The sequence below is a fragment of the Prionailurus bengalensis genome, chromosome E2, assembly GCF_016509475.1.
Source record: "Prionailurus bengalensis isolate Pbe53 chromosome E2, Fcat_Pben_1.1_paternal_pri, whole genome shotgun sequence".
Classification (NCBI taxonomy): domain Eukaryota; kingdom Metazoa; phylum Chordata; class Mammalia; order Carnivora; family Felidae; genus Prionailurus; species Prionailurus bengalensis.
Genome location: NC_057352.1, coordinates 44,697,828 through 44,718,882, shown reverse-complemented (window position 1 = coordinate 44,718,882; position 21,055 = coordinate 44,697,828). Strand labels below are relative to the sequence as shown.

The window sequence follows — 21,055 nt, the reverse complement described above, 5'->3', positions numbered from 1 at the left end:
CTGCAAGCAGAAGATGAAGAAGTCACCAGCCAAACCACACTCCTGGCAGTGGGATAACAAGTCCCCAAGGTGCTCAACCCGGCACTGCTCTGAGGACACCTTCTGGAACAAGGCTTCATCCTCATCTTCGTCACTGCAACATGGGGAAAGATTGATCTTGGCAGTGTCACCCAGAGATATTTTTTTTTTTTGAAACTCAACAAAAATCTTCTGAAGTAACATGGTATCGGGGCGCCTGGGTGGCTCACTTAGTTAAGCCTCCAGCTTTGGCTCAGGTCATGACCTCATGGTTCATGGGTTTGAGCCCCACGTTGGGCTATGTGCTGACAGCTCAGGGACTGAGCCCACTTTGGATTCTGTGTCTTCCTCTCGTTCTGCTCCTCCCCCACTAGTGCTCTGTCTTTCTGTCTCTCTCTCAAAACTAAATAAACATTAAAAAAAATTTTAATTTAAAGTAACATGGCATCTTCGTATGGTAAATCACTAGAAAGATATCAAAACTTTGGTAAATTATTTTCCTCTTTCCCCATGCTGAAAAGGTATTTATTCTCAGAAGGGAGGATGCCGTGTCCTACATAACATATGCTAAGTGGGGAAAAGATTCATGAAGGAAGTGGCTTTTAGAATAGATGTTCAGGGGGCGCCTGGGTGGTAAGTCAGTTAAGCGTCCAATTTAGGCTCAGGTCATGATCTCGTGGTTTGTGAGTTCGAGCCCCACATCAGACTCTGTGCTGACAGCTCAGAGCCTAGAGCCTGCTTCAGAATCTGTGTCTCCCTCTCCCCCTCCCCCACTCACACACACACTCTCTCTCTCTTTCTCTCTCAAAAATAAACATTAAAAAAGTGTTTTTAAAAGATGGATGTTGAGGAATTCTATTATTTCAATAAACTGAAAGAGCAAGAAGGAATAAAGTATAGGTTGTATGCAGATATTCTGGTTCTGGAGGAAGAACAGAAAGAAAGAAGTCTGCAAAGCAAGGTCAGATCACAGAGGGCCCTGGATGCCATTCAAAGAAACTCAGACATTTTTTTGATGAGCCACTGAAGGTTCATGGGCAGTAAGGAAAAGACACTATCCTTACAGAGGGAGATCTAGTCAGTCTCAACTAATAAGAACCAATGAGTTGAAATATGAACTGGCATAAAGGCTCAGAAAACTGAGTAGGCCAAATTTCCAAGTAATAAAATATGGCTAAGTTATTAAAAGCAGTGTTACGCTTTCTGCAAAAAGCGTCAAGAAATTTCTCATGAGGTACTAAGGCTTTTAGTTTTAATTCATATGGTAAGTGAAAAAGCCAAGATACAATATTATCGTACTATATCATGGAAACAAACAAAGAGGCACAAGATGTACTAGAAGACAAAAAACTAAAAAAATGTGAACAGTGAACAGGATAGTGGTTACTTTGTTTTCCTCTTTATGCTTTTTTGTATTATACAAAGAAGGTATGTTACTCTTACGATTAAAGAAGGAATAACATTTTTTTTCAGACCAAACTGAGAAAAGAATGATAGATGTTGCTTCTTCTCATTGAAAACTACAATTATTAAAGTTTATTTGGCCCCATCCCATTGGGCAGTAAGTCCCAATTTGCCAGTTCACTAATAACATGGCCTTTATATTCCTCTAGTAGAATGAATAACCTATAAACTAAGCTTAAGATTACTTCCTACATTATCCCAGAATCTTCCAGCATCCTTCAGATCAGTCATGTTATCTCCACCACATTTTACGTTAGAAAAAAAAGCTGAAATGGATAAGTGTCACTTCTAAGCTTCTGTGAACCATCCTGTCAAAATGAAGTACTATATTCAAATACTTTTTTAAAAAAGACATGACAACAATTAACTTCAGAAGCTCTATTCTTAAAATTTCAATGGTAAAGAGTCCATTCTGAATACTGTAGCTATATTTAGTTCCAGAAAAATAAAAATAAAAATAAAAAAGATCATGAAATCTAAGCTGCTCTTTTAGTGTTTCTTTAAACAAAGCTTTTAAACTGGGGCTTCTGAGCAGAATGATAGGGGAAAGGTAAGTGGTGATACTGACCTGCCCTGAAGGGACTAGCACCACAAGCAAGATCTTTAGAACAAAAGAGAAAATCACACACACACACACACACACACACACACACACACACACACCTCTGATACAGTGAATGCTAACTTTTTGGAGATATGGAGTGTCTTTAAGTATCAAATGAGAGCTATGGACCCTATTTTCAGAAAAAAATTCAGGTTCGCACATAAAATATTTCTTGCGTATAATTTCAGAGGGACTATGGACCGCTACAAGTCCACGGAGAAACCCCAAGTTAAGGATCCATTGCTTCTGGAAGTAAAGACTCATTCACTACTGCCTATTCAATTTTTGCCTACCCTGAAGAGAAAAACTGTTAATTTTGACATATGTGCACTAAGATATACACTAGAGACTTGTTAAGATAGCAATTAACTTTAACTACTGATAAGTCAAATACTATAAAATTCTCTACATAGTCACTAAATTGGTCCCAGATTAAACTCTTCCAAAGTGTTTTTAAAATAAACATGTTGAGAAATTTTAAACTCAGTTCAGGGGCATAGTTACAACTCTAAAACCTACTAGAGCTCAACAGCTCTTGGGAAATAAGTAGCTTGTGTTTGTACTGATGATTCTGTTTGCAGTCAATGTATGTTTTTCATTTTCCTCAAGTCCATCATACTGAAAGAGCGTTTTATAACTTCACTAGGTTAACCCTGAATAAAAAATTAAATTTGCGCTATAACAAACAGCCACACTTTGAATGCATGTAAAATCTGAGTAGCTGCCAGCAGTTAAGAACTATATGGATTCTGGTCAATAGGAACTTATATTAAGAGGTAATTAATACCTACACGTATCACCTAGAAAGTGGAAATAATTTAAAATATACTTGTGTGCCATTCCACGAACGTTTATTAAGCGCTTTCTAAACGATCTCTAGAAGAAAGAAACCCCCATCCTATAATTAACATAAAATATAGTTATCAGACAATTTCCTTTAAGAGTAAGTCTGACTCTGAACATACATATACCATTTAGAGAGTCAGAAAGAGAACTGGATCGTTATGGCGCGGAGAGTAAATGTGTGTCTGCCCTTTACTCTGATTCACTGGCAAAGCCTTTGTGAAGTAAGTGGGCTTATGAGGCAGAGCTGTGAGGCTCCAGCAAATTGCACCTACTATTAGCTGGCATCCGGGGGAAAAAAACCTGCAGGATTATTTAAGGCACTCACATTTCACTTAGCGATTATAAATAGCAGCACCTCAGCTGCCTCAAGTGCTGGTTCCCGTTCTACCAGCGCCCCTTAGTGGACAAGTCAGGGAAGGGCCTTTTGGGTGCAATTCCATCAGAAGAGAGGGTAAAAGGATGGGTGGACTCACCAAACGGTCTCTTTGATGGTAATCATGATGCCACCTTGAGCGGCCGCTCTAAACTGACACAGAGAAGGAAGAGAGGACACAGATGTGTCCAATCCTGCAAATCCTTTCAGGCTGGCAATTGCCTTCTTCCTCTCTAGCTTCCCCAGAATCCATAATAAGATCTCTTGGCAAAGTGACCTGGCAGAAAAAGCAGTTATAAATGAGCTTGTCAACTTACTCTACACATCTAACAAGATAACATAAAAAAAGAAAGGAAGACTGTCAGGTTCCACTGCATTCTAAATGCTGGCACAACCACCTAGTGCTACTGAAGTGCAGGACTGGAAAGTTATGCTTCCCGTGAATTTGGGAATATATCTAACCTGAAATTCAATGAGTGACTGCCTAATCTGGGCCCCAGAAGCAACACTGGTAAGACACAGGAGCTCCACATAATTAAAAAAAAAAAAAAATCCAAGCGTACCATTGCCTTTGGGTCAGGCCCTGTGAACAGAAGTTTACACTGACAAAAACCGTCTATGAGTGGATCAAGGGAAGGTGACCAACAAACTCTTGCTGATGCCTCAGCCCCTTCCATCTGTGCCAATCAGCTAGGATAAGGAGGGAATAAACGTTCACTTATTCCTTCTCGGGCTCTGATGAGGACATGACAGTGCTGTGAGGATTTGGGTTTCAAAACTAAGACAAAGGTTATTTTACGGACAGTTATTTGCACACACTCATAGTCTCCATCTTCCACTGTGTTTTCTCTTGTAGCTGTTGGACTACAGTGATGTGCTGACCAAAAGTTAGAGTCTAAGGCAGTATGTGAACTTTGAAAAATATGTAAGAATGAGTACTTTCCTTCACCACTTAACAACGATGAGGACAACAATCATCTCTCAGCTCTTTTCCAGGGACAGCGCTAAACACTTCGATGCACAGTCTTCATAAAATAACCCTATGAAGAAGGTAATATTTGTAGGGGTTTTCCAAACACTAAAAGTCAGAATTCTCTAGGACTTTGAAAAGGATATAAACCCTTAAAAGGAGGAAAAAACAACATAAATATCTGTGAAAAAAGACACCTGATACAAAATGAAGCCTACTTAAAACTCCAATACAAAAGATTATTTTCTGGGTGATTAAGAAATCCCTTCATTCCAAACAACACTGCGCAGCACTCATACTAAATCCAAGTCTAAATTACAGAGTGCCATGTTCAGATCCAGATTTCCCCAACTTGATTTCTCATTCCCCACAAGGTAGTTATGATCCCTTCTCTACTTCCTCCTTCCTAGACATGTAATTCCAGTATTTCTCATGGATCAAACACGGGCATGTTTACACATGTAAACAGGGGTTTCGTCTCTGATGTCTAGGATGGAGGCTGAGGAGAGCCATTCTAAAAATTACATCCAATCCCCAGCAATCTGAAAAGTGCTCTTTCTTTCCCCAGATGAGCAGAATAAGAGGATCCTCAAATGCTTTCCTGATTTTGAAACAAACAACAAAAAAACCAATTACAAAGTGAGACTAAGTTTTATATTCAAAATAAGAATAAGAATGACATACAAGAAAGATTTCACTATTTATAAGCAAATAAGTTTCTCTAGATTGTTTACCTTATATGAGACACGCTTTGCTTGGTGAAACAGTATAGAGAAAAGAGCACACCCAAGACTGGAAGCAGGGAGTCCACTAAAACCGTCAAAGGTTCGTTCCCGACCACGTACACCTAGGGAAAAGAAAATGGCGAGAGGCACGGTGAGCACAAGGCCACAGGAACAGGAATCAAACACCACACACCTACTAGCAGGGCTCAGAGTCTTATGTTAAGCAGCGCTGTTGTCCTAAACTGAATAATTTTAGCTCTAAGACTAAGAAAACCATTTGAGATTGGCAGACAGGCTGAAGCACAGGGAGCCTGAACTGCAGCGGTGCCCTTTCGTGGGCGGCCTGAAGAACTGTCAGGCAAAATGGGTAAATGAACCCATTTTCTGACCCCTTCCTTTCCTGCTTTTGACTACCTTTGTGTCTCCCGCTAGTCTGCCTATTACTCATCTATGCAATAACCGTCTAATTACCAAAGGGCCTGCTCTTAGGAACGAACAAGCAATGCCAAACAGAAAAACTTAAAACTAGATTTGAAAATCAAAACCAAAACCAAAAACACGGCCTGCTCTAGAGTTGTCACTCTAATGTGTGTCTGTCTGGGTGACTCAGTCGGTGGCGCATCCAACTTTTGACTGTGGCTCAGGTCATGATCTCAAGGTTGTGGGATTGAGCCCCACGTCAGGCTCCTTAATGAATGTGGAGTCTGCTTGAGATTTTCTCTCTCTCTCTCTCTCTCTCTCTCTCTCTCTCTCTCCTCCCCTCTCGACTCATGCACACATCCACTCTCTCTCTGTCTCTCTCAAAATTGGAAAAAAAAAAAAAATCTGTCATTCTTAACATGTAACTGCCATATGGGTATGTCCTATTCTCTCCAGTTCAATAAATGTTAAAAGAAATTACAACGCACTCCTAGCTCTGCATTGACTTTATAGGGTTAAGTGTGTGAGGATGCTGATTTTTGTTAGCAGTAATTATGTCACACATTTTAGTTGTCACTTCAAAAAGGATAGCACAAATGCATTCAACAAACTTTATTTGAACACCCACTGGAATCAAAGCATGGTCTTAGGCACTGTAGTGAATATAAAAATGAGTAAGAGTTGTTCTCTCTTAATTGCTTGTGATCTAACAGGAAGAATAAAACAAGGAGACCAATTACAAAAATAATAATTCAAAACAGGTAAGTTAAAGAATTAAGAAGAGCAAAACACTATTTTTTTCCAACATTCTTTCTGTAAATCAGGGCCTCTGTAAGCTTCCAATTCCTCATCCTTAAAAATAAAACTGACCTTGGGAGACTGTTATCATTTTTTTTCCATAGGAGACTGTTATAATTTTAATAAGCTAACTGTTTAAAGAATTTGACACAGTAGCTGGAAGATAAAAATGCTGGCATAGTTCCGGGAATACATATCAAGAGTGTCAGTTCCTCAGCTTTCTCCTTTTATCATCATTATCTGTGTCCGCACTATCAGGTTTCAATTAATTTATTAATTAAGTTGTGTTGAAGTGAAGGAGGAATCATTGCTGTTTTGTGGGATCCTACAGGTCACGGAGGCACAAGCTGGAAGACGCTCTGTGCTTTTCCAGAGAATCCTCTCCCTTTAAATCAACCCTAATTTTTCACACTGCTTAAGCCTCCCAGCATCTCTGTGGAGCTTGATAACCAAGGAGTCAGCTTCCTGTGCATGATCTAATCTCCATAAACCCAGCTCAGTGGGGTGCATGGTACGGCAGTGTTCACAGTAATATGCAGGCCTAATTATGATATCATCAATTACAAGTGGTAAAAAAAAAGAGAGAGAGAGAGAGAGAGAATTTCCCCAGATCACGTAAGGGCCTATTGTTTGGCTCTGTCTGTGGTCTGTGTTCCCAGAAGTAATCCCTGTGGAGCCATCCTTCCTTATCAGCATCTTTTATACAAAAAACAAAACCCAAATGGAGTTAACTCTCCTTTATTTACTGGCTTGACTGAGACACAGCACCTAAAATTTTAACATGAATTCAATCGAGCCCATTTCTCAGGGGTATATGTTGTTATTGATAAATTGCTCCAAGTTTTAAGTTCTCTTGTCATACTTTCCTGAAGAAACAAGTACTGCTTTTGTATTTAGAAAAAAATCGATCAAAGAGTTTTCTCTGTGGTATCTCAACTCAAATGGCCTCTTTTTGCCACTTATAGATTGTCATCTCCCTTCCAGTATTAAGAGGAAACTTCTCCTTATACTGAGCCCAAAGCTACCTTCCTCTAACTTCCTTGATGGAAGTACTTTGTTGTTGTTGTTGTTTTTTGAAAAGTTTTAGATGGGCCATTCAAACATTCTACCTTTTCCACAGGCCTGTTCAACTATTTGACTGTTCAACTATTCATCCATTCATTCACTAATTCAAATATTTAGTAAGCATCTAACCACCATTAATGACTTTCCTCCTATAAATTCCAATAGCACTTAGAGCTTGTAACACAGAGAATGTATAGTTCTCTCTCACCTCTTCAACTAGCCTAGAAGGCAAAAGTGAAGCTCTCTGTTTCAGCACCTATCACAATAGATGATTAAGTTGTGTTACCTGAATTTCTGGTGAATAAGCAGTTGTTACAGAAGTATACAATTTAAAGGAACCACATTGTTACTGTTCTTATGAAGCAAACAATAACTACCATTTACTGCAATGTCTACTCAAGAATAAACCAGGTTATTCAGCTAAACATTTAACATACAATCAATCCTCACCAGAGTCCTGCAGGTTAAGCATTTTTATTCCCATTCTAAAAATGTGGAAAACTAGGGCCCAGAGAAGCAAAGTTAGTGGAGCCACGGAATTCTGTTAGTAAATGGCAGAATCAAGGTGAACAAAGGTCTGCCTGACGTAAAATCCATGCACAGTCCAGAGACAGAGAGCAGTAAAGGTTGTAAGGGGGTGGGAGTAGGGGAAAATGGGGACTGACTGACTGCTTCATGGGTACGGTGTTTCCATTTGGGGTGATGAAAAAGTTCTGGAACTAGACAGCGATGATGACTGCGTGACGCTGTGAATGCACTTAATGCCAGCGAATTGTATACTTTAAGATGGTTAAAATGGTAAATGTCATATTATTTTCTAAAAGAACGAAACACGTACTCGTGGCCTCCCCAAACTCACCTCCCCCTGTGCCTGTTTGCATTGCTTCAGTCCCTAACCCACACCACCTTTACCCCAACCATCTCGCCTCAGAACCAGTAGGCCCCAGCCTGCCAGGCTATTAATAACTCCAGTCCTGCAAGAAGAGTTCCTGAGTGGCACCAGGAGCTCCTGCACCGCCTCCCCTTCCTCCCGCTGAGACTCTTCTCTATTATACAGCCGTCTTCTACCGAGTCTTCCAGGGGGGCTCCAGGGCCACAGCATGGCCTTTCCAAGGACAGCGCCCTCCTTCCAGTCTGTTGCCTGGCACTCAACTCATATGCAGGTTAACGGTTTGGTCTGGACCTCACATCCAACCTTACCCTCTCAGTATACTCCCGAAGTAGAATCTGGTCATTTCCCACTTCATGTGGACTCCCCAGGTCACTGAGTTATATCTGAGTTTAGTGACCCATAAAGGGACACAGGAGGTTGCACCGATTCAGCGATGTCTTGCTGACAGCACAGACAATGAGCAACTGCTCCAGGGAAAAAAAAACCAGAACAACAGTCCTCCAACAAAGTCATACTATATATGGAAGCAACTGTTAGGGCCAGTTCCTCCCAGTGTCCTTCATACTAGGCTGGTGACAGTATGGACAGAGGAAGCAGTGAGGGCACAACAGTAGGCTGTTCCTGCCCCACAGAGGACAGGGCCCTACTACCCTGCATCTCTGCTCTCACATCAGGTGTTGTGGAATTTCCTTGGACTGTGCTCATACGTAGTCTCCTGCTATCTGGGGCTCTTGAACTCTTGGAAGTTCAAGTTCTGAAACACAATCCCATATTGCATGTATTATTTCTACCTGTGGAAATTCCCTTTCCTCAGCAGTATACCTACTGGGTATATTTCACATAGGGTTGTTTGTAATACTTCCACTGACCAGCTGCAAGACTTATCACAAATCAATTGACTTATCTGAGTCTCAGTTTCCTTACCTAGGGAATAAGGAGGTTGGCAAATCTATCACCCTCTGACTTGACTGCAAATTTGCTCACTCCCTTCAGTATCCTTCTGGTACTTTAGCCATTAAGAGGTTTAAAAAGAAAACCAACTAGCTGGGAAACATGAAACAATCCTGCACCACCCGAAAATTTTTCCAACACTCAAACTGACCAAGATGTAAAAATTTCTAATCCTCCCCACATGCTTTCCCTTCTATAAGTTCTGAAATTAGAAATTTAAAGCTGAAATCCTGATTAGGTGAAAGATGTTCTGGTTACTTGAGATATCTGTACGACCAGAGATCACCAAACAAAATACCAAGAGGTGGGAAAGCTGAAGCAGGGAAAGGAGAGACAGACTCTCAAGGTATCTTCAATTCTCTGGTGTGAAAAGCCTCTCTGAGAGTAAGTGAAATGGTGCTTCGAAGAAAAGTTCAACTTCCATGTCTATCTTTGGCTCTTCCAGTAGGACAGGACTGAGGGGCAAAATGAGAGACCAGTATGAATCTATGAAAATCATAATGGCTCAGAATAGATCAGTGGAGGAAACGGGTACCAATGACCCACTGGCAGCTTGGGGATTTCCTCATTCCTTTATAGGGATTTCCACATTCCTTTCTGAATGCATCTTGGCTTTCTATCACAGATCCAGCCATGAGAAGAGGTGTGGTTAAGCCTTACAACCCTTCATCTAAGCTCAGAGATCACTCTTACCTAGTAACAAAGACATGTTTCTGGATACTGTTAACAATCCATCACATTCTACTTGTAACTCTTTGTTTGCCTGACTGGGGGCTCCTTGAAGGCAGCAATTGGCTCTTGATCATTTCTGTTATTTGTAAACCTAGCAGAGTAGCTGGCATTCTGTATGTACTTGGTAAAAAAATGTTTTTTCTGACTGATTAACTGAATCAAAGAAAGAATAAATAAAGCACACTGAATGCTTTTTATTTTCTCAAAAGCTGTATTTTTGTGGGGGAATTACAATGCTCTCTGTATTTTCTTTTTTGTTGTCTAAGCTGCACCTAGAAGCTATTCAATCAATGTTAATTAACTGAAGAATCCTAGAACTTCAGCCATGGAAGGGAGAGCAGACTGAACAAAAGGAGGTTTGATGTTACTGTTGGGGCTTAGTCAGTACCTATCTTCAATATCTAAAGGACTGAATTTCTCTGGAAGGACTGACTAGAAATTTAAATTAAAAAGGAACAGAAAAACCCAGAGGAGTCAAAATGGTCAAAAGTGTTACGAGCAAACATGTGTTTCTGATTCAAAGCAAAACAAAACTGAAAGCGGTCCTCACATGCTCCATTTCTCATCTACTAGACTTCCATTACATTGTTAGGCATATCCCTTAGAGATCACTGTAGAGCTGAAAGAACACCAGGAAGTCAGGAGTCAGAAATGGGTATGAATATTGTTCCTGACACCTATATGATTGCCCCAAATCACATATTAAGTGAGTGAACACGGATAAGACATTTAAACCTCCCTAGGATTCAGTTTCCTCATTTATAATGCAAGCGTTAAGCTTTTGGCATAAGTACCAGGTAAGATAATGCATTTAAAATACTTTGTAAAATACACAGCCCTGTGCAAATGTTACGTTTATTCCTAAATACTTGCCGATGCTGCTGTAAATGGAACTGTCTTCTTAATTTACGGCCTTATCTTTTATAGGGATGTATACGTGTGGAAATAGAAACATAAATCAAGCTGACTGAATCCTACCATTGAAATTCAGTACAGGCTGGGACTTGATTTTACCCCTGTTAAAGATTAAACTCGTCAAATGCTGCCTTCTAAAATATCACAGGGATCCTTCTGATAGTAATGTTCCAGAACTCCTAATGCACTTACTGAGTTTAATTAAGACTTGTGAGAAGCAAAGGACAAGCCAAGTTACCTAATATAGGATTTTGCACTAAGCATGCTTTCAGAGCGTACTGCATAAAATAATCTTTTTAAAAAGAGTTTCCTTAAACCAAAAGAGAACTGACAGTTTTCTGAGCACAAATCATTTGCTAAAGAATACAATGAACCTACCAAAAGTTACCTGGTTTTTTCCCTGAAACTCAAGTGTTAAATAAGTCACCTAATAGTCAACTCTAGAGCCAGACTAGGTCTGTTGGACTCTAAAGGCCAGGTGGTTTTCACCACACTGTCCCACAGAATCTGAATGTACTGTCTAACACTTGCATTTCCCACAGCTTTGAAGAATACCTCCTTTGGTCTTCTGCATGTTATTCAAGATCATAGTTCAATTACAGTTGGAAATATCCGAAAGAACGACTGCCTTTAAGGAAGAGCCATAGGTGGGAGAAGACTAACTTTTTACTGCAAAGCCTTTTGCACTTTTTAAATGTGTACCATGGGCAAATATTAGCTTTTCTAAACACAGAGTGAGAGAAAGAGAGGAAATGAAAGGACTGCTTCCTGGACCAGATCTGGCACTCACTAGTATGATTCAGGACAAGTCACTTCGCAATCTTTTGTGTTTTTTGGGTTTTTTTTAGTAATGTCGACACCCAACATGGGGCTTGAACTCACAACCCTGAGACCAAGAGTTGCATGCTCTACCGACTGAGCCAGCCAGGCACCCCAACTTCACAATCTTTTGGCGTTTGTTTCCTTTACTATAAAATAAGGGATTAACTTGGCAAACCCAAAGATTGTACCACACCAACAGTGAACCCTAATGTAAACTATGGACTTTGGTGATAGTGTCGTGCTAATGCAGGCTTATCAACTGTAACAAATGTCCCACTCTTAATGTAAAATGTTAACAGTAGGAGAGGCTGAGCACATGTGGGGGCAGGAGATATATGGGAACACTCTGTACTTTCTACTTGATTTTTCTGTGAATGAAAAACTGCTCTAAAAAACAGTCCTTTCAAAAACAAACAAACAAAAAAAGAAATTAAATATTTCTAAATTTCCTTCCAGCTCTAAGATTCTGTTATAACAATTTACTCTACAAAAACAATTAACTATTCAGAAAGAGGAGTCAATTGGCCAATCTGAGAGAGTAACTTTAATTAGAAATTTGTTAAGATTAAATGGGGAAAAAAGACTTGGATAATTAAAGTCAGGGATTCCCTGAATCTGGAAACAGAGAGATAAAATGGAAATGAGAATGAAGAATATAAACTAATTAGGTACTTCTAGACTTTCCTGCCCGAAAATTTCTTCTGCCTTAGGGAGTCTCAGCAAGTATGGTGAGGAATACTAAAAGGAAACATTCCCCATTCCCACCCCTGGCCCCACCTAGTATCAGATTCTGGCCGGTTCTCTTAAGAGCAAGAAAATGTCCAAATCGTGAGGAAGTATAATTCTCTCATCCTACCCTACCCAGAACCAATCTCTATGCAGCCCAGGCCTCTCTTTACCTTTCTAGGCTAAAGAAAAACATTTATCCCTCTCATACTAGGGAAGACAAAAAAATTAAGTATTCTAGGGTTAGGACCCCTGACATTCAGAGTCAGAAGAAAACAGAATAGAGGTGCCCGGGTGGCTCAGTCCGTTAAGCATCTGACTCTTAATTTTGGCTCAAGTCATGATCTCATGGTTTCTGGGATCGAGCCCCATGTCAGGCTCCACATTGACAGTGCAGAGCCTGCTTGGGATCCTCTCTCTCCTTCTCTCTCTGCCCCTACACGCCTCTCAAAACAAATAAATAAACATTAAAAAAAAATATGGAGACAGAATAGGAAGCCATTGGACTAAAAGTTATTTGAGCTGCAGGGTGCCTGGGTGGCTCAGTTGGTTAAGCATCTGACTTCAGCTCAGGTCATGATCTCACGGTTTCTGGGTTCAAGCCCCGCATCGGGCTCTGTGCTGGCAGCTCAGGGCTGGGAGCCTGCTTTGGATTCTGTGCGTGCCTCTCTCTCTGCCCCTCCCCTGCTTGCATTCTGTCTCTCTCTGTCTCTCAAAAATAAATAAACATTAAAAAAAAATTAAAAAAAAAAGTTATTTGAGCTGCAAATCTCTTTTTTGGCTTAAATCATTTTACCAGATGTAAGGTACACACATAGTAACGACGAGAATTATTTATGCAGAAGTACAAGTGGCTATGCCAAAGTTTCAGTTCAGTGAGCATCTCTGTGTACACCTGTTTTGTTGAGACCTTTCCACCTGGCCCACCAGAGCCACACTGCTCCACTCCATGCTGTATGTAAAGGATGCAAGCAAAGAAAGGCCTTCTCTTATAATTGCCCCTGCCACATTTTCATTCAGCAAGCTGAGGACTTATTTCTTTAAATACCAAAATGTATTTATATTTTACCTCTTTCAGAAGAAAGTATTTTTTAAATGGAGGAGATGCAATCCTTGCCTCCTTAAACGAAGTATACTAAACATAGCAGTCCCAACATACTTTGTTTTTCAAACTATTATGCCCTTTTGGAGTACTTTTTCTGTCTCCTTTCTTGATCCTCTCCGCTGGCACTCTCTCGTCAGCATGCCTTAGTCTAACTAACTTCTAATTTTTTACTTCTAATTCCACTATGGTCCTAATCAGAAAACCAATCGGATCTGGATTGTGTATAAAGTAAAGAGGAAATTGGCTCTGAGGAACTAAGGGGCTCTGCAGCTAGGTATCAAGATGGCAGCCAGATGGGCACCTATTATGATACAGGTGACACAGGACATTCAGTTGGAAACATCGACTGAGGCACTAAGATAAAATAGACTTAAAACTCCAACAGAAGATACCAGACTAAAACGAGAGCAGGACTATAAAAACTTTCCATTCAGAAAGAGAGTAGAGAAGGAACAAATGTGCAGAGACCAAGAAGAGACTGCTGAGGAAGATTTCTTTGGGGAGAGCCATTGGTAGGTAGAGCATGTGACCCTTGATCTCAGGGTGAGTTTCAGCACCATGTTGGGTATAGAGATTACTTAAAAATAAAATCTTTAAAAAAAATAAATAAAAATAAAAATGGGCGAAGAGCAAACCCACAATAAGATACTCCCACCAGCAAGGCTATAATAATGGAGGAAAAGGGGAGGGCAGGGAGAGGAGAAGGAGGAGGAGGAGGGGGAGGAGGAGGAGAAGGAGGAGGAGGAGGAGGAGGAGGAGGAGGAGGAGAAAGAGAAATGGTAGTGGTAGTGTTGGCCACTGTGGATAAACTGGATAAACTGGAATTCTCACACTCTGCTGATGGGAATGTAAATGGTGCTGCCACTTTGGAGAACAATCTGACAGTACCCCTAAAAGTTGAACACAATGTCATCATAAGGTCCAGCGATTTCACTCCTCGCTATATACCCAAGAGAAATGAAAACACATGTCCACACAAAAACTTGTACATGAATGTCTGTAGTAGCATTGTTTACAAGAGCCAAAATGTGGAAACAACAAAAATTCCTATCAACTGACAAAATGCAACATATCCCTAGAATAGAATACCGTTAGGCAGAATGAAATACTGCTCTATGCAACAACATGGATGAATCCTAAAAACATCCTGCTGGTGAAAAGTCAGCTACAAAAGACCACATATTACATAAGTCCTTTTATATGAAATATCCATAATAGGCAAGTCTACAGAGACAGCAAGTCCATTTTAGTGGTTGCCTAAGGTTTGGGGACAAAATTAGAAGAAGGGGGGGTGCCTGGGTGGCTCAATCGGCTAAATGTCTCACTCTTGACTTGGGCTCAGGTTGTGATCTCACAGTTCATGGGTTCAAGCCCCACATCAGGCTCTGCGCCATCAGCTTGGGATTCTCTCTCTCTCCCTCATTCTCTGCCCCTCCCCCACTCACACGTGCTCTCTCTCAAAATAAATAAATAAACTTTTTTTTTTTTTTTTAATTAGGAGAAGGGAGGGGCACCTGCGTGGCTCAGTCAGTAAAGCATCCAACTTTGGCTCAGGTCATGATCTCGTGGTTTGTGGGTTCAAGCTCTGAGTCAGACTCTGCGCTGACAGCTCGGAGCCTGGAGCCTACCTCAGATTCTGTCTCCCTCTCTCTCTGCCCCTCCTCCACTCACGCTCTGTCTCTGTCTCTCTCTCTCAAAAATAAAGAAACATTAAAATTTTTTTTTAATAAATAAATAAAATAAAATTGGGAAAAGGGAGAGTGAATGGGGACGGGGATGGGTAATGGGTATGGGGTCCTTTTAGGGGGACAATAATTTTCTAAAGTCAGATTTGTGGTGATGGTTGCACAACCCTGTGACTACACTAAAAGCACTGAGTTGAACACTTTAAATGTGTGAATTGTGGCGTATGTGAATTATATCCCAGTAAATCTGTTAAAAAGAAAAGAAAAAGAGAGAGAAAACCAGAGCTGGACATGTTCCCAAGTGCCTCTCTAAAATTAAACACCCTCTTGTACCCTCTTGCTACCCAGTGAGCTGCTGGATCATTCAACTATCCCAGATGTTTTCCTTGTTTCCTGCCTTTGAGCTGTGCTCTGTAATTTAGTATTAGCAGAAAGTTAATAAAGACAACACAGCCTTTGTTGCTAAACTTTACACAGTGTTTACCATTTCCCCCCAACATACACATTTCCTCTGTTTTCCCAGTGCAGCTGAGCTGCCAAACCCTTGTAGGGAGAATAATTACCCTTCCGCACCCCTTCCTGCTTTCATAACCGCCCCAATCTTTTGTGCATAATCAAGTGTTTACAGCCAACTAATGTTTTGCTTGCCTCTCCAGGAGGTTTTAAATTCACCAAACTGTTCACCAAATTAGGAGGGTTTTTTTCCCTCCCCCTTTTTTGGGGAGCAAGAATAGGAACAATGGCAGGATTCACTGTTTCTGGATCTCTCCATTTTTTAGACGCTAATTCACTTGCCAGAAAGAAGCTGATTTGCTTTCTTTTTCCTCTAAAAGCAATTTTTTTTTTTTACTTCCCAGAAATACTATGAGGGGTTTGTACCAGAGTGTAGTCACAATTAAGTTCTACCCCTGACACCACTTTCAAGTCTTTCTGACATTCCACACCCACCACTTAACAGTTTTCATCATGATATTCCTCAGATGGTGTGTGACTGAAGACAACCTTTCTGAGAGTTAGCTGGGCCTTGTTCTCTAATTCAGAACATTTGCTTTCTACACTGTTCTATATAATTTCTTATTTTTCTACAATCAAAAATGTCCTTACCTATGAATATGTAGAACAGGATATAAAAACTTTCTTTTCATAAGTCTCTAAATGAGGCATTAAAAAAAAACAGCATTATAGTCACTAAGTTAGGTTTTATCTATAAACAATCTGATGCTATATTTGTATGCCAGGTCCCTTTTATTTAATAGTGAAATTAAACGAAACAGCTTACTTTAGTAAAAAGTTGAGTGTTGAACAGAACGAGTTTTGAATTTTTAAGCGTGAATTCTATACCTACAAATCATGAATATCATACATTAAGTTTAAAACAAAAGAAAACAGGGACACCTGGCTGGCTCAGTTGGAAGAATGTGTGACTCTCATTCTTGGGGTCTTGAGTTTGAGCCTCACGTTGGGTGTAGAGATTACTTAAATCAATAACACTTTGCTGAGGCAAAAACAAAACAAAAACAACCCCCCCCCCCCAATCATCTGCCTTCTTATCTGAAAGAATACGACTTAAGGCTTACTCTACACCGTCACTTACTGCTAGTAGGAATGTAAACTGGTGCAGCCACTTTGGCAGTTCTTCAAATGGTTAAACACAGAGTTACCATAAGATCTAGCAATTCTACTCTTTTTTTTTTAATTTTTTTTAATGTTTATTTATTTTTGAGAGAGACAGACACAGAATGCGAGTGGGTTAGGGGCAGAGAGAGAGGGAGACACAGAATTGGAAGCAGGCTCCAGGCTCCGAGCTGTCAGCACAGAGCCTGACGCGGGGCTCGAACTCACGAGCCGTGAGATCATGACCTGAGCCGAAGTCGGACGCTCAACTGACTGAGTCACCCAGGCGCCCCTCTAGCAATTCTACTCTTAGGTATATACCCAGGAAAATGAAAACATATGTATGCACAAAGACTTGTACACAAATGTCCATAGCAGCATTAATCATAATAGCTAAAATGTAAAAACAACCCAAATATATATCAAAGGATGAATGGATTACAAAATAGAGTCTATATCTACAATAGGATATTATTCAGCAATAAGAAGAAATCAAGTCTTTGGGCATCTGATTGGCTCAGTCAGTAGAGCATGCAACTTTTGATCTTGGGGTTGTGAGTTTGAGCCCCATGTTGGGTATAGAGATTACTAAAAAATAAAAGAAATCTTAAAAAAAAGAATGAGGTCCTGCTTTGTGCTTAATATAAACCTTAAAAACATCATGCTAAGTAAAAGAAGCCAATCACAAAAGACCATATAGTGTATAATTCCATTTATATGCAATGTCCAGAATAGGCAAATCTATAGAAAGAGAAAGCAGATTAGTGGTTGACTCGGGTTGGAGGTTGGAGGGGTTAGGAGTAGGGAGAATGGAAAAAAGGGTGGTAAAGAGTTTTGGGTATAGTGTGGGATTTCTTTTTGGGTAATGAAGTATTAGAATATACTTCTAATATGCAAGCCTTAGATTATGCTAAAAAGCCATTGATATGCATACTTTTTTTTTTAAGGTAAGCTCCACAATCAGTGTGGCACTTGAACTTGAACTCCCAAGATCAAGAGGTGCATGCTCTACTGACTGCGCCAGACAGGTGTCCTGATTTGCACACTTTAAATGGGTAAACTGTATAGTATGTGAATTACAACTCACAAAGCTGTTTGAAGAAAGAAAGATCTACTTTACAGCCAAATGTCCATCAACTGATGAACAAATAAACCAAATGTGGTATATTCATACCATGGAATATTACTTAACAATTAAAAGGGACAAAATATTGATATATTCAACAACCTGGATAAACCTCCAAAACATTATGCTAAGAGAGGGTGCCTGGCTGGCCCAGTCGGTACACTTGACCAACAGTCCGTGACTCTTGATCTCAGGGTCATGAGTTGGAGCCCCATGTTGGGCAAAGTGATTACTTTGAAAAAAAACAAAACATGGAAACACCCCCCCACACACACACACACAAAACATCATACTAAGAGAGAGAAGTCCACCACAGAAGATCACATGTTGCATGGTTCCTTCCCATGAAATAGCCATAAAGGCAAATCCATAGAGGTAGACAGATTAGTGGTTGCCTGGGGCTAAGGGTGGGAACAAGGAGTGACTATAAATAGGCACAGGGACCTTTTTAGGGTAATGGAAATGTTCTAAAATTGTAATGTATTAGTTTCACAACTCTGTAAACTTACTAAAAATCATTGACTTGCATACTTAAAACATTATTTTATGGTCTGTAAAGTATATCTCAATAAAGTTGTTTTATAAAAAAAGATTTATTCTAGAGGCGCCCTGGTGGCTCAGTCAGTTAAGCATCCGACTCTTGGTTTCAGCTCAGATCATGATCTCGTGGATTTGTGGTTTGAGCCCTGAGTGGAGCTCTGCGCTGGCAGTGTGGAGCTAACTTGTAATTCTCTCTCCCTCTCTCTCTGCCTCTCTCTGACTCATGCTGCCTCTGTCTCTCTCAAAATAAATAAACTTAAAAAAAAAGATTTATTCTAAAAAAATTTTGAAGAGGCAATTTTTAAAACGGACAAAACGTGAATAGGCAGTTTACAGAAGAAAAAATATGAATAAACCTAGAACACGAAAAGATGTTCAACTCACTAGTAATAAGAGAACTGTTAACTAAAACCACAATGTACCTTTAGATGGGAAGCCATGGAAATGTGACCAGGGATAGGTAGATAGAAGATTTCAACTGAACTGGTAATGTTTAATTTCTTAAGCTGAGTGGTGGGTACATGAGTGTTTTACTCTGCATTTTTTATCTGTTTGAATTATTTCATAAAAAGCTAAACACTTTCTCTAAAATGCTTAATTTATTGCCATAGAAAAGAAATGAGAAATGTGGAGTATAATTTTTAAAATTATTGATAAGTAATTTACATGCCATAAAATTCATTCTTAAGGGGTGTCTGGGTGGCTCAGTCGGTTAAGCATCCAACTTCAGCTCAGGTCATGATCTCATGGTTCGTGAGTTCAAGCCCCACATCAGGCTCTGTGCTCACAGCTCAGAGCTTAGAACCTGCTTCTGATTCTGTGTCTCCCTCTCTCTCTGCCCCTCCCCTGCTCATACTCTGTCTTTCTCTCAAAAATAAATAAACATTAAAAAAAAATTCACTCTTGAAATGTACACGTGGCTTTTAGTATATTCACAAGACTGTATAACTATCACCACTGTCTAATTCCAAAACATTTTCCTTACCTCACAAAGAAATCCGATACCCATTAGCAGACACTCCTAACTTTCCAGCTCCAGCCCCTAGCAACCACTAATCTACTTTCTGTCTCTATGAATTTGCCCAGTCTTAATATTCTACATAAATGGAATCATACAATGTGTGGTCTTTTTTTTTCTGGTTTCTATTAAAGTTTAAAATTTGTTACTTTTAAATGTTTGCGTTGTGGCATGTGTCCATACTTCATTCATTTTTATGGCTAAAAAATATTCCGTTATATGCATATATCACATTTGTGTATCTATTTATCAGTTGATAAACATTTGGGTGACTTCCACGTTTGGGCTATTATGAATAATGCCGTGATGAACATTTGTGCACAGATTTTTGTCTGAACATGTTCTCATTTCTCTTAGGTATATACCTAAGAATGGAATTACTGTGTCAAATAGTAATTCCATGTTTAATGTTTTGAGGAACTGCCAAATTATTTTCCAAAGCAGCTGGACCTTTTTACATGGAAAATAATTTTGAAAGCTATTTACTAGCGTGGATATTTTTCATAGTAAAATACTATTATAAATTTATTGAAATAAACCTTAAGAAAGAATATTTATCCCAGCTCCATCTGGCCCTAACGCAATGGATTTCATTTTTTGTCTAAAAATATATGTTTCATATATATTTATAAGACTGTAATCATAGAGAACATACATTTTTTTTTCACTTCAGTAATATATTTAGGTAGTCATTTGCAAGATTCACTTATTCAGACTTACTTGTATATGACGGTGATTACTTTAGAAAGATATAAAGTAGACTCAATATTCTCATACACTTTTGGAAGCCTATAGCACTGCAAATGCCACTGTCAATTTCTTCAAAAGACATGCTTTCATCAGTGGTATGTGCCAGTTAGAGAATCTAAACTGTTTAACATGCAGAGTAAATGATGAAATTGACAGTTTCAAAACGTATCAGCTTTTTTACTAACAGCTTATATTTTCCGGTTTTCAAAGTGAAAAAATCATGATAGTTTGGAATTAACATTTTTTGAATGTTTATTTATTATTTTTGAGAGACAGAGAGAGACAGAGTGTGAGCAGTGGAGGGCTAGGGAGAGAGGGAGACACAGAATCTGAAGCAGGCTCCAGGATCTGAGCTGTCAGCACAGAGCCTGACGCGGGGCTCAAACCCACAAACTGCCAGATCATGACCTGGGCCGAAGTTGGAGGCTTAACCAACTGAGACACCCAGGCACCCCAGAAAGGCAAAACTATTTTAAAAGACTATGTGTAAATGTTATCTAGAAACATTAGTGACTCAAATTACCAACCTTAAATACATCCTCAATACATCTACTAAGTTCCTCTTCTGTTACCAAAATGGTCCCTGGAGCCATGCCACTCTCTGGAATCTCTAGAGAACAAAAAACAAAATTACCCATATTCAGTGCCTCATTGAATAGAGCTCAGGACTTAAGGAAGAAAGTGTTGCTAGATAGTTCTGTAAGTAACACCTACAATTAGAGATTCAACATGATTACCAATGTACAATACAACACCAAATACAGTATTTCATGAAATCTATGATGCCAATGATTATAAACATTCGTTGTTATTTTATATATCACAAGAAAGAAGAAAGCAAGTAACTTATGAAACATTATGACTTGAAATTTTACTTGTAAATTTAATGAATGAAA

General features: G+C 39.6%; 1 protein-coding gene across 1 annotated transcript in view; it reads right to left on the bottom strand.

Annotated features, from left to right (window-relative positions):
- TANGO6 (transport and golgi organization 6 homolog) overlaps positions 1-21,055 on the bottom strand; it is a 191,897-nt gene that overhangs the window by 135,059 nt on the left and 35,783 nt on the right. The window contains exons 7-10 of the mRNA XM_043599515.1: positions 20,687-20,769; positions 5,010-5,122; positions 3,406-3,582; positions 1-133 (exon numbers count right to left, since the gene is read on the bottom strand). Of these exons, the coding sequence (XP_043455450.1) occupies positions 1-133; positions 3,406-3,582; positions 5,010-5,122; positions 20,687-20,769 (506 nt within the window). The remainder of the gene's footprint in view (positions 134-3,405; positions 3,583-5,009; positions 5,123-20,686; positions 20,770-21,055) is intronic.